This window comes from Zingiber officinale, chromosome 1A (genome assembly GCF_018446385.1).
Source record: "Zingiber officinale cultivar Zhangliang chromosome 1A, Zo_v1.1, whole genome shotgun sequence".
Classification (NCBI taxonomy): Eukaryota; Viridiplantae; Streptophyta; class Magnoliopsida; order Zingiberales; family Zingiberaceae; genus Zingiber; species Zingiber officinale.
In genome coordinates, this window is record NC_055987.1 from 7,260,278 (window position 1) to 7,274,180 (window position 13,903).

Consider the following 13,903-nt stretch of genomic DNA (forward strand, 5'->3'; position numbering starts at 1 on the left):
CGAGATCAGTTTCTGAAGTGTCACTCTGCTGCACGCTGCTGGGTTCGCTGGCACTGGAGTCACGAACTGGACGAAGGCTTGAAATGGATGGAAAACTGTCGGAAAAGGGCTCAGAATCACTGGAGGACCACCGCCGATAACCCTGTGATGGAATGGAAACTCAGACCAGAAGAACGCCGCTGATCTGAGCTGAAAATCGCAGCCCACAGCTACAGTACCATGCTCGCCAAATCCACTCGCTGATGAGAACTGATGGTCGGAATCTGATCGTCGGAGGTTGAGGAACTCCACGCTGGTGAAGACAAGCTGGTTCGAAGCTCTGGAAGAAGGGAGGAGTCGCGACCGCGCCGTCACGAAAACTAGCACGATGAACAGTAGCGCGAGCTCACTATTCACCGTGCCAAAAATTCCCTTTTATATCTAGGGTTTGGTCCAGCTGGGGTTTGACTCGAATCCAAGCTCAATTGGGGGCAGTTAGGGTTTTGGGCTTCATTTGGTTGAGTGAACCATGCCTCCACTTGAATCATGAACCCATTAGTGCCCTACAAGACCAAATTCACATAATGAGAAATAAATCATGCATAAGATGGAAAAACATCATAAAGCTCATAAAAACCTTGTTTGGGGAAATATGATCAAAATTGGAATTAAACATGTGCAAATATATAAAGAACACCAAATATTAACCCAAAATTAATGTGTCAATTCATAGCTTATCAAATCCCCCACACTTATTCTTGCACGCCTCATGCAAGTGAGCCCACTAAAATATCAACTAAGATGGTACCTCCTTCTCCTAACTATTCTTGATCATATCTAAAAGAAAGTAAAAGGAAGTTACAAGTAAGTATCAAGTTTCATAGACTCACACATTCATGACCTCTATTTTCACCTTGGTTCGATACTTAGTAAATTTCATCCATCATGAATAAAGTGAAAATGATAACATTTCTAATTCTCCCAAGGTAATTTGAGGTGGCTCTCTATTAATCTCAAATCTTGCAAAGGTGGAGGGCTGCAGGGCACTCAAGCATCTCATAGCTAATTCACTACCATAAGCTTGCTTCTCATCTAAATTTCTACCTCCATCACAGATATTAAGAGGCAAAATCATGAAAATTTACCACCATTGGGAAAGAGATCGAAATCAGATGTAAATGAAAGAATTACTGCTAATGGAGCAAATAAAAAGATAAAGTTCAACTCAAGGTGGAAGACATGGAACTAGAATGCTATGTGATGTTCAATTTTGACCAAACATGAATTTCTGCATTTCTTCTTCCCACTGCTTTTTTTTTTTTGTTACTGATTTGGCTTTGTAAGCACACCAACCTGCACTCTACCTTTAACTCCACTCATTTCTAGTGCAGATTATATAGTTTCTCATCCTCAAGTTTCAGAATCTGTAAATAGAAACTAAACTCTGTTTTTGCCAATTCTTAGCTGCACATTCTTCAAAATTCCCAATTGAATCTGAAATTCTTTGATTTGATTCATCACATGCTCTGAGTTCAACATTTATGATCAGAAATGTCTAAGTTCTGATAATTTTTTTAGCTTCTGCACAGCAAGATTATGAATCTGTTCCTTAATTTGCTATTTTTCGTTTCAATACATTTCAGTCAATTCTCCCCAGCTAGTAAACCTTGGAAGACGTCACATTTAGCAATGAATCAAGATAACTCAAATTTCATTCACTTCAGATCTGGATAGCAAGGAAACTTGGCTCAATTCAGCAGATTATCTTTGACACAAAACTGATCTGCCTTTACTCAGCAGATCCGGATGCAATTTCTTTTGCAGATGTTCACTTTTTTTTTCTTTTTTTTTTAACATTCTCTTCTGCAGTTGACAGACAGTAATTCTTAACCTCTTCACCTACATTGGCACGAGAATTTCAACTTAGATTTTGCATTCCCTACTGCCCTTTACAATCTGATATTCAAACTGCATATTAGGTTCAGCCTTCAACTCCATCTGTGCCTCTCCATTTGGTATCAAATTCTTTATCCAAAAGTTTTGTAAAACTCTCAAGAAGAAGAGCCTCCAATTATCAATATTAAATTTACATATGGGTTTAAAATTTTCATGAAGAAAAAACTTTGAATTCCATTTCGCATTGCTGATTTCAGTTTTATCTTCAATGCTGCACTTTGTACCAACTTGCCCCTGTTAAGCCTTAAGAATTTCCAACACTTCTTCATCTTGCCTCTTCAGAACCTTTACAATGCATATCCAAAGGTCTTCTATTTTCTAGCAGCTTTGGTTCATCACAACTTTCATCCCAATTTGGCACAAAAACTGCCATATTCTGCACAATATGTACTTGCTGAAAATTCTGCACTATACTCATCCCTTTCATTCCAGCACCTTTTCCCCTTGATCTTCTTTGAATTGAGTTTCACTTCCCAATTTGAGAGCAGTCATTGTCTTCTTTTACTCCTCTCATTCACCACAATTCAGCCTTCAAACACTATCAAATGCCTTGTCTTGCCTAGCTGTCAGTGATTGATTTGCATTTTTGTAGAAGCTTTTATGCTAACGTCCCATTTGTTACTTCTCAATTCAGCACTTCATTCTGAGCTTCTCTTCTCCTTGAGTCCATTGCTGAATTCTTAATACTCCATTCATTCCAAAATTTCTAGCTTTGCAAGCTTTCAACTCACTCAAACCTCACACAGAATTCTAAATTTCAGGTTTGAACTCTTGGTATCTTCATCTGAGATTACAGTTGACTTAATTCAAGCTTCAACAACTATCTCCAATAACATCACTTCAAGGTTGCTGAAATTTCAGAATTTTTTGAATTCTGCATTTGCATTTTTACCTCACTGTTAAATACACCAAATTCTTGCATACCATTTGTTACCACATCTTCTCAAATTCCAACTAAACTTTCTTCACTTTAAATCTTGCATTCTGATTTTGATACAAAACTTGATACAACGTTTCAGCACTAACTTGAATTCTGTAGTCTTCCACATCTTCCATAATTCCAATATGATTTAATACTTCATCACACACTCAAATGTATCAAAAATTGGCACAATATTAAGCAAACCTCCGTTGTACTTCCCCTTTCCAGCTTAATACATTTTGATTTCATCACACAAAAGAACTCTAATTTCAACTAAACACCTCCCCCACACTTACTCTTTTTGTCCGTCCCGGCCAAAATGAAATCATCACATAATATCCAAGTAATCCACATCCAAAGAATTAAGACAAGATAAAAGAATAAAAATATGATGATTCATGACAAGAAAAATAGCAAAGATATATGTGGGCAATAAGACAATGGAGTAACCTTCATGAAAATGACTTAATATTGTTCTAGTGGTATTAAATAGATTTAAAGCATGTTCTAGAGTGAAATAAGCTACAAGTGCATCACTCAAATAGGTCGAAACCCTCACTAGGTAAATATAAGTCATCATATCAATTCATCAATCAAGAATCCATCACTAGTACCAACCTCATGCAATCCTAGAATTCAATCATGTTATAGAGTCTTTAAACTTGAGAGCCAAATGTAACATTCCTTTTCAAATCCCTTTAAAATGATACAAGGAAATGTCAAAAGAAGGAAGTACCATTTATTCCTAAAACAAAGACTATCAAGCTTAAAGAAATGGTAACTATCATGCACCTAAAGTGCAAAACTATAACTATGCAAAAATAAAAACTACTAATGTAACTCAAAATTTATTTATGCAAGAAAATTCTAAATGAAACCGAAATTTTACCTAAACAAATAAGAAAACTACCTACACCTAAAATTTATTAATTTGCAAAGAAACAAAAGATAAAGTGAAACTCCCCTCTAACTCGGGTAGATAGCATCAACATGTTCCATTTCCTCCACCACCAAGCCCTTCACTTCTTCATGAAACTTTTTAAGCCTTTGTCCATTAACTTTAAAAATCCGTCCAGTAGACATATCCTGAATCTCAACCACTCCATAAAAGAAAATATTAGTAACACAATAAGGTCCTTCCCATCTAGATCTCAACTTACCTTTAATCAATTTGAGACAAGATCGATATAGAAGTACTTTGTCACCAATTTGAAACTCTTTCACTTCAATTTGTTTGTCATGAAATCTCTTGGCCTTTTCTTTGTAAATCCGTGAGTTCTCAAAGGCTTCCAATCTAATCTCTTCAAGTTCTTACAGTTGCAATTTTCTTTCTTCTCCAACCGTATCACTATCAAGATTGCATGCTTTAACTGCCCAATACGCCCTATGCTCAATCTCCACGAGTAAATGGCAAGCTTTTCCATACACAATCCTGTATGGAGACATTCCTATAGGGGTCTTGAAAGCGGTCCTATAAGCTCATAGTGCATCTTCAAGTCTTTTGCTCCAATCCTTCCTATCTGGTCTCACAGTCTTTTCAAGAATTGATTTCACCTCCCTGTTAGACACTTCTGCTTGCCCATTTGTTTGAGGATGATAGGATGTAGAAACTTTATGTGTAACCCCATACTTATGTAGCAAAGTCTTCATGTGTCTGTTACAAAAATGAGACCCTTGATCACTTATGATCGCCCTGGGTACTCCAAACCTGCAAAATATGTGAGACCTGACAAAACTAACAACAATAGAAGAGTCATCAGTCCGAGTGGAAATGGCCTCCACCCATTTGGAAACATAATCAACTGCCAAAAAAATGTATGCAAATCCAAAAAAGACAGGAAATGGACCCATAAAGTCAATACCCTAAACATCAAAAATCTCACAAAATAATATGAATTGTTGAGGCATTTCATTTCTAAGTCCTATGTTCCCAGTTCGTTGACACCTATCACATGATCGATAAAAAGCATAAGCATCACGAAAAAGGGTAGGCCAATACAAACCACATTCTAAAACTTTTCCTAGCAGTTCTTTGTGGTCCAAAATGTCCTCCACACTCAAAAGAATGACAAAAAGTAAGTACAGACTGAAACTCATAGTCAGGTATGCATCTCCTAATGATCTGATCACTACAAAACTTCCACAAATAAGGATCATCCCAAACATAGAATTTTGAATCACTTTTTAATTTATCTCTTTGAGCTTTCGAAAATTGTTTGGGATAAACATGTGCAACTAAGAAATTCACTAGATCCGCATACCATGGAATCTCACCCTGTAGCTGTAGAAGCTGCTCATCCCTGAAATCATCACCAATGGCCAAATGGTCCAAGTCTCCTTCAATCCTGCTCAAATGATCTACAACCAAGTTCTCCTTCCCGCTCCTATCACGTATCTCTACGTCAAATTCTTGAAGCAGAAGCATCCATCTGATTAATCTAGGCTTTGCATCAGGCTTCTTGAGGAGATACTTCAAAGCTGCATGATCAGAAAAAATAATCACATGAGAACAAAGAAGATATGATCTAAACTTATCTAAAGCAAAAACAATAGAAAGAAGCTCTTTTTCTGTTGTTGTGTAGTTTGCTTGAGCTGAGTCCAAAGTCTTGGAAGCATAGCAAATAACATGTGGTGCTCCATCCACTCTCTGTGCTAGTACAGCTCCCACTGCATAATCTGAAGCGTCACACATCAACTCGAAAGGTAAGGACCAGTCTGGGGGTCTGATAATAGGTGCTGAGGTAAGAACCTCCTTCAATCTGTCAAAAGCCTCTCTGCACCTCTGATCGAAATTAAACAAAACATCCTTCTGAAGTAGCTGAGACAATGGTAGAGCAATCTTACTGAAGTCCCTAATAAATCTCTTGTAGAATCCTGCATGACCAAGAAAAGCTCGAACCTTCCGCACGCATGCGGGGTAAGATAAAGAAGATATAGCACTAACTTTAGTAGGATCTACTTCAATGCCCTTCCTAAAGACTATATGACCTAAAATAATGTCATGCTCTACCATAAAATGACACTTTTCAAAATTCAAAACCAAATCCGTTTCGATACATCTACTCAAAACTTGAGATAAGTTTTCCAAACATGCATTAAATGAAGAGCCATAAACAGAAAAGTCATCCATGAATACTTCCATGCAATGCTCTAATAAATCACCAAAAATACTCACCATGCATCGCTGAAAAGTCCCTGGAGCATTGCACAGTCCAAATGGCATCCTACGATATGCGAATGCCCCAAAAGGACAAGTGAAGGTAGTCTTCTCCTGGTCCTCTGGGTCGATGCAGATCTGAAAATAACCAGTATAACCATCAAGAAAACAATAATGGGATTTACCTGCCAGCCTCTCCAACATCTGATCAATAAAAGGAAGTGGATAATGATCCTTCTTGCTTGCTTGATTAAGCTTCCTGTAATCCACACATACCCTCCAAGAATTCTTCACTCTCGTGGGAACTAACTCGTTCTCTTCATTCGCTACCACTGTCACCCCTGACTTCTTCGGAACCACATGGATGGGACTGACCCATTTACTGTTAGAAATCGGATAAATAATGCCAGCCTGTAAGAGTCTAGTCACCTCCTTCTTTACCACATCCAAAATCAAAGGGTTCAATCGTCTCTGTGGCTGTCTCACTGGCTTCACATCCTCCTCCAAATAGATCCTATGCATACAAATGGAAGGACTGATCCTAGGAATATCTGTCAGAGTTCATCCAATGGCTTTCCTATGCTGTCTTAGAATCTCTAACAATCGTTCCTCCTGATCCGGTTCCAAATTCTGAGCTATGATGACAGGTAGCTGCTGATTCTCTCCCAAATACGCATATTTCAAATGTTGAGGCAATGGCTTCAATTCCTCCTGTGTCGGGTCAACTGTAGGCGATCCTAGGGGTAGAGCTTCTCCTAAGCAATCCCCTACGCATAATTCTTCTTCTCTAGGCGATCCTTGGGGTAATGCTTCTCCTAAGCAATCCCCTACGCATTCACTCGAACTACCACTTTCTTCCACCTCTAAACTATCCTCCAACAAAGAAACAAATTCATTCTCTTGACCAAAATCAGAAACCTCTAAATCTGAATCAATATCTGACAAGAAATCCATGCCATCCAACTCCTCTGAGATGTCCACGCTAAGTATAGAATGATCCTCTCTAGGATACTTCATAGCCTCAAAAATGCTGAATCTAACCACTGTGTCTCCTATCACCATAGAAAGAGTTCCTGCATGCACATTAATCTTCGTTCTAGCAGTCTTCAAGAATGGACGTCCAAGAATAAGTGGGGCCCTGTTCGCAAGCACATCACCCTCCATGTCTAAGATGTAAAAATCTGCAAGAAAAATTAACTCCCTCACTTTTACCAATACATCTTCTATCACTCCAGCTGGGTGTGCTTGACTTCGGTTAGCCAACTGAATCACTACACCTGTAGGCTGCAAAGGTCCAATTCTTAATAACTGAAAAGCCTCTCCTGATAAGCCTTGAAATTTGGGAAGCAGATGAATAAGTCCTGATCTGAGTTCAAAATCTCCTGCCAAATCTGGATAAGTGATGCATGAGTACTTATAAGCCACATCTAGTGCTGCAAGCTCTTTTATAGTTCGATCCCCTTCTGTTATCTGATTATCCATCTCTGAAATTCTGCTCTCACAAGTTGTTGCTGACCTAGCTTGTCTCCTTAAAGCCCAAAAGGTTCTCTCAATCTCCGGGTCTAGTTCAAGCAATGTTGCAAAGGAAGACCTAGTCATGCAAGCCAATAAACAATCAAAATTTAGTAGATATTCAATAAAATCAGGAAAATCAGCAAACTAAAGCTGAGAAAATTATTCACAATCCAAAACAAACAAACAATTCTAGCAAAGTTTAGTAATTCCCTGGCAACGGCGCCAAAATTTGGTAAGCTCTCTAATTGATGTCACAAATAAACTCCCAAATTAATGTTATGATCGAAAACCCACAACTACACAAAGAAATGTTTTAGTATAAGGCCCGAGTCGAATTTTTCGAGGATTATGCTAGAAGCATGCTTGTATCGGATTTGGAGATCATCTTTTTGGGTTTTCAAGTTATAGAATGGGGTTTGGGATCAAGGGTAAAATGAGAACAGAATTAAACTTGCTGACATAATTCTACTGCAGTAATGTCTTAAAACAAACCGAAATTCAAACACTTAACACAAACTCACACTAAATGGAATTCAACCTAATTACTACAATCAAACCTTATTAATTATGTGCGTATCCAAAACAAACTAAAGACTTAATTCTAAGCTACCAGAAATTGATACCAAACTAATCTTCCACATCAGCTAAACCTTCCTACTGGAACTGGATGCAGAAATTCAAAACTTCACTCTTCATTTAACTAAATACAATAGACATTAATGCAGATAATAAACTAACTTAACAGCTATCAATTGACTCTAGCAGAATTCACAGTCACAAACGAAAGAAGCAGAATTTCAGCAGTTTTGCTACACGAACAGAACTAGACAGCAACAAAAACAGAACTAAACATATCAGATTTATGTATAAAATGAAACTACAACTAAATCCAAGCTATAAACTATCAGATTCAGAAACAAAAGTGTGTAAACAAGGAAACCTAAGCTAGAAACAAACTGTAAAGAAAATCTAACATCCCTACACCCAAATCTCGGACCAAATTCGTCTTCTCCTTGCCGTCACACAAGGATCTGCAGAGAACACTCCAACAGAAGTCAGATGGTGTCCTTGAACTCAAGACAACTCAGATTAACTTGTATCAGCTCACAAAAATACAGCGAGATCAGTTTCTGAAGTGTCACTCTGCTGCACGCTGCTGGGTTCGCTGGCACTGGAGTCACGAACTGGACGAAGGCTTGAAATGGATGGAAAACTGTCGGAAAAGGGCTCAGAATCACCGGAGGACCACCGCCGATAACCCTGTGATGGAATGGAAACTCAGACCAGAAGAACGCCGCTGATCTGAGCTGAAAATCGCAGCCCACAGCTACAGTACCATGCTCGCCAAATCCACTCGCTGATGAGAACTGATGGTCGGAATCTGATCGTCGGAGGTTGAGGAACTCCACGCTGGTGAAGACAAGCTGGTTCGAAGCTCTGGAAGAAGGGAGGAGTCGCGACCGCGCCGTTATGAAAACTGGCACGATGAACAGTAGCGCGAGCTCACTGTTCACCGTGCCAAAAATTCCCTTTTATATCTAGGGTTTGGTCCAGCTGGGGTTTGACTCGAATCCAAGCTCAATTGGGGGCAGTTAGGGTTTTGGGCTTCATTTGGTTGAGTGAACCATGCCTCCACTTGAATCATGAACCCATTAGTGCCCTACAAGACCAAATTCACATAATGAGAAATAAATCATGCATAAGATGGAAAAACATCATAAAGCTCATAAAAACCTTGTTTGGGGAAATATGATCAAAATTGGAGTTAAACATGTGCAAATATATAAAGAACACCAAATATTAACCCAAAATTAATGTGTCAATTCATAGATTATCAATGCTCCTCTGGCAAGCTCATATTAAGGTATGGCAAAGGACACGATTACACCTCGATAGGTGTGCATAAGCCTCCTCATAGCTCTATATAAGAGCCCCCAGACTTCGCCAAAGGAACGCGATCACGCGATCTCACATCTTCGAAGCCACTATCATTTTCCTCTTGCCTGACTTGAGCGTCGGAGGGTCGTCGCCGGGAACCCCTTCCCGGCCCGACTTCCTTGCAGGTTCGTCGGAGATCCCTACGGTCGGTCAGAGACCCACGTCATCAGTTGGAAGAGCGCCACGTGCCCAGCGTCCATCGATTCAGCGTTCGGACAGGATCATATATATATATATATAGCTTCATTTTATTAAAAAATCCTTTTATTCTCTTACTCCTTTCGTCTTTTATTCAAAATAGCACGGCATACGAATTTGGCCAAATCTAATATTTCCCTCGCTTTCCTCTTTTCTTTGTCGTCGTCGTCCGTCGGATCTCGCGCTCCTGCCTGGAAATCAAAGCAAAGGCGCTACAAACTAAACACACGTTTCCACTCCACTCCTCTCCTCTTCATTCTCCATCATAAAATTTTCGACTCCACTGTCTCTTGTCATCTCTGTACAATATCTTTTAGCCCTAGCTACTTTCTTGCCAGTTTTTCCTTATGTAATTTGTAGGGAGTTTGTCAAACATCGATTCCCACATTTTATAACCAATGATAATTTGTTTCATTTTAAGTTGTATAATACAAGAAAAGAAGGATTTATGCTACAGCGTTCAACAAAGCATACGCCTGCTACAAATGCCTGCAGTGCCTTTACTTTACTACACATTGTAGTAGCTACTCTAGCAGTTGACTGCTACACCTTGTAGCAACTAACTGTCCAAGTCATTTTATTTTAAGTTGTAATTCCCTCTATTCCTGTTATATACCGTTTATACGTGATTCTCTTTATTGGATGTCTCTGTTGGTGTGGTTATCACTAACGGTTTAACTCAGGTTTTGATGAATAATAAATTAGGTTAAGTTAGGTTTGTCGTTGTCTAACACTCTGATCGAGTGTGCGGGCGAAGTCCAGACAGGTTGACGGGCTGACCAGATGTCTGGCACGAAACCCAGTTAGGTCAACGGGCTGACCGGATAGCTGGCACGAAGTCCAAACGGGTTGATGGGCTGACCGGACGTTTGGCACGAAGTCCAGCTAGGTCGACGGGCTGACCGAATAGCTGGCACGAAGTCCAGATGGGTCGAAGGGCTGATCGGACGTCTCACAGGTAAGTAAAGGTAAGTCACTGGAGGGGAGTGACTGTGAGGACGCGTTCCGGGGAAGGGAACTTAGGCGTCGATCCGATTTAGAACTATTTCGGAACTCTAAGTCGAGATCTTGACTAGATTCCGGTCTTGGAGAGACGGAATCTAAGTCATACTCTTTTTGTTAAAATTATAAACTGTGCTAACACTTTATTTTTGCAGGATATACATTGCCTCGGACTAACCTTGTCTTGCAAGAGAAGGAGTTTCTGGAGAAAGGTGGTCCGGGCGCCTGGAGGTCTAGGCGCCCGAAGGCAAGTTTTATCCCCTGATGCGATGTCGACACGTGGAGCTCGCTGGTTGGACCTGCTACGTCACACCAAGGCGCCCCGAGCATCATATAAAAGAAGGGTCAGGGGTGGAGCTTAAAACACAGAACTCAGAACAAACAATCTGCTCACTTGTGCTCCTGCAACCCTGCGAAACTCCGACAACGCGCTCTTTTCTTTTGATTTCTTCCTTGTCGGTACTGCCTTATTTTTCATTAGCAACTGTACTTTCAATTGTAAAACAATTATTCGAATTGCTAGTGAATTGCCCAACAAAAGCACTCGACGAGTGCGGGCCTTGGAGTAGGAGTTGACACAGGCTCCGAACCAAGTAAAAAGAACTTGTGTTAGCCTTGTTTCTTTTCGCTTATATTTTCCGCTACGCTTAACTCTTTTCGACGAAAGTTTTTAAATCGATATTCCCCCCCCCCCCCCCCTCTATCGATTCTTCACGGTCCAACAGTCTCAAGTGTTAAACTTATAAACACATAATTAATTCCACAGCTAGCATTATATTGTAGCAAGTACTTAGAATCTTAGCTGCAACAACATTGTAGTAGCTAATTAGACAGTTAACTGCTACAATGATGTAGTAGCTAAATCAGCGGTTACTCAGTTAGCTATTATAATATTGTAGCAGCTTCTTGGAATGATAGCTTAGCTGCTATAATGTTGTAGTCACTACTTGGAATGATAGCTGCTACAATGTTGTTGCAACTACTTGGAATGATACCTTAGCTGCTACAATGTTGTAGCAGCTATTTGGAATGATAGCTTAGTTGCTACAATGGAAAGTTGTAGCTACTTCGTCACCCCAAACAACCTTTTCCACAGCTAGCTGCTATATTATTTATACGTGATTCTAAATGATCTATTTAATTAATATAAGGGAAAATATATATTGTGTTTATTAGACGTCAACCTGGTGTTTATGACACCTGGATAAAAGCATTTACACAGGTTCATCATTTTAAGGGCGTTATACACCGGCCCTTCGAAAGTAAACATGATGTAATAAGAGCTTTTGAAGCCTACAACGTACTATCTTACAATCTTAATTATTTTTTTTATAATATTTAATTTTGTTGGTTATATAATTTGCAGCAAACTTGCCAATTTGGGGAGTTTCATTTTCCTACATTTCATTCGATGGTAAGTTGTTTCAAGTATAGGATTTATGCTAAACGGTTCAGTAGCTACTTCGACAGCTAGCTGCTATACTTTATAACAGTTACTTATACAGTTAACTGCTACATGTTGTAGCAACTAGTTGTAGACTTTAATAAACCTTTTATTATTATTTTTTGTTATAAAATTTGCAAGAAACTTATCAAACATCATTTTCCACAAACCATTCGATGGTAAGTTGTTTCAAAATTTGTTGTAATTCCCTCTAATCCTGTTATATATTAATATGATTTATAATACAACGTACAAGCACTAGCTACCACAACATGTAGCAACTACTTCGATACTTATCTGCTACTTATTGCTACATAATTTGATAGTTAGCTACTTAGTGTTGGTACGGGAAACATCCGATGATCGAACCCAGGTTTTGATAATGACAAAGGAATTCAAAGTTAAGATTATTTGTGTTCTAACGTACTTGAATGAGGTTTTAGGAAAGTCCTAACTACGGTTAGGCAAGTGGAGAAAAAACCTAAGGGGGGGGGGGGTAATCTTAGGTCCTAGGGGGTGGTAACCCTAGGTGGAGAAAAACCCTAGGGAGTGGTAACCTAGGTCCTAGGGGGTGGTAACCCTAGGCAGAAAAGTCCAGTCGGTCTAGAGGACCGGACTGGCAAACAGATATGCTCTTCTGAATGGAGTAGGTGAGGGTGCGTTCCCTGGAAGAGGGAACAGTAGGCGTCGGTTCGACCTAGGGTTTCCGGTTGGAAATTCGAAGTCAGAACCGGATAGTCCGATAACTGTCAGACTTTATATTTATGATATTATGTGCTAATTTTGTGTTGCAGGGTATTTTTTTGGACTAACGTATCTTGCAGGTACAAAGGAGCAACCTTAAGCCTCGGATGAACAGTGTTCGAGGTGCCTCCATGGAGCTTGGAGGCGCCTCGGGTGTTAAGGAGTAGAGCTTGGTGCAGCAGAGCTGGAGGTGCCTTGGACCGCAGATTGGAGGCTCCTTGGACTGGCATGGAGGCGCCTTCAAGTGGATCCGAGGAGAAGTTTTCAGCGCTGATCCACGCGGTTGACTTGGTAGCATGGAGGTGCCTTGGAAGGGGTTTGAGGCGCCTCAAGCAAGCTATTTAAGAAGGGTTCGAGCAGCACCTTATTCATTACTGAACAAGCGATTCTTCTTCACGTATGCTGCTAACAAGACATTCCAGTTGAGCTACGACAAATCCCCGACGACCCGAAGCCTCAAGATTGTTATTTTTCATCGTCGGTATAATTGTCATTTTAATTTTAAGATTGTACTTCATACTTGTACCAAATTTTTGATATTATAGTTGTTGCCCAATGTAAATGCTCAACAAGCGTGGGCCTTGGAGTAGGAGTCGCCACAGGCTCCGAACCAAGTAAATAACTTGTGTTCACGTTATTTTTTTTAATTCCGCTGCTTAACTCTCATCGAGTTTTTCAATTACGAAATGCGTGAAAGCCACGAGCGCTATTCACCCTCCTCTAGCGTGCTCTCGATCCAACAATTGGTATCAAAGCGGGGTAGCTTCTATTTGGTGCAACCACCAATCAAGCATTCTTTTCGTGGTGATTTTAGTTTTTCGGAGTCGATCGGAATCGGTATTCTTGCCGTCTTCCGATCTTATTTTTTTCGTAATCGTACTCTTTTCTCGAAGTTAGTACAGCACCACTCGAGAACGTAATTTACTCTTATTTTTATACCGCACTGCTAATCTAGGATCAAGTCCTGGAACATTCTCTTCGTTCGTTTTCCTTGTGCTAGATCTAGGAAGGGGAAGAGGGAGATGAGGCTGAGAGAGATAGCCAGATG

General features: G+C 39.9%; 1 protein-coding gene across 1 annotated transcript; it reads right to left on the minus strand.

The window, feature by feature from the left end:
* Positions 1 to 6,575: 6,575 nt before the first annotated feature.
* LOC121996270 lies at positions 6,576 to 7,613 on the minus strand. Its single transcript, XM_042550183.1, has one exon. It carries the CDS (start codon positions 7,611 to 7,613, stop codon positions 6,576 to 6,578), a length of 1,038 nt encoding a protein of 345 aa, XP_042406117.1.
* Between the last annotated feature and the right edge of the window lie 6,290 nt (positions 7,614 to 13,903).

What these genes read in the sequence shown, in the direction of transcription:
- LOC121996270 (XM_042550183.1), bottom strand. Translation starts at nt 7,613, where the DNA reads ATGACTAGGTCTTCCTTTGCAACATTGCTTGAACTAGACCCGGAGATT.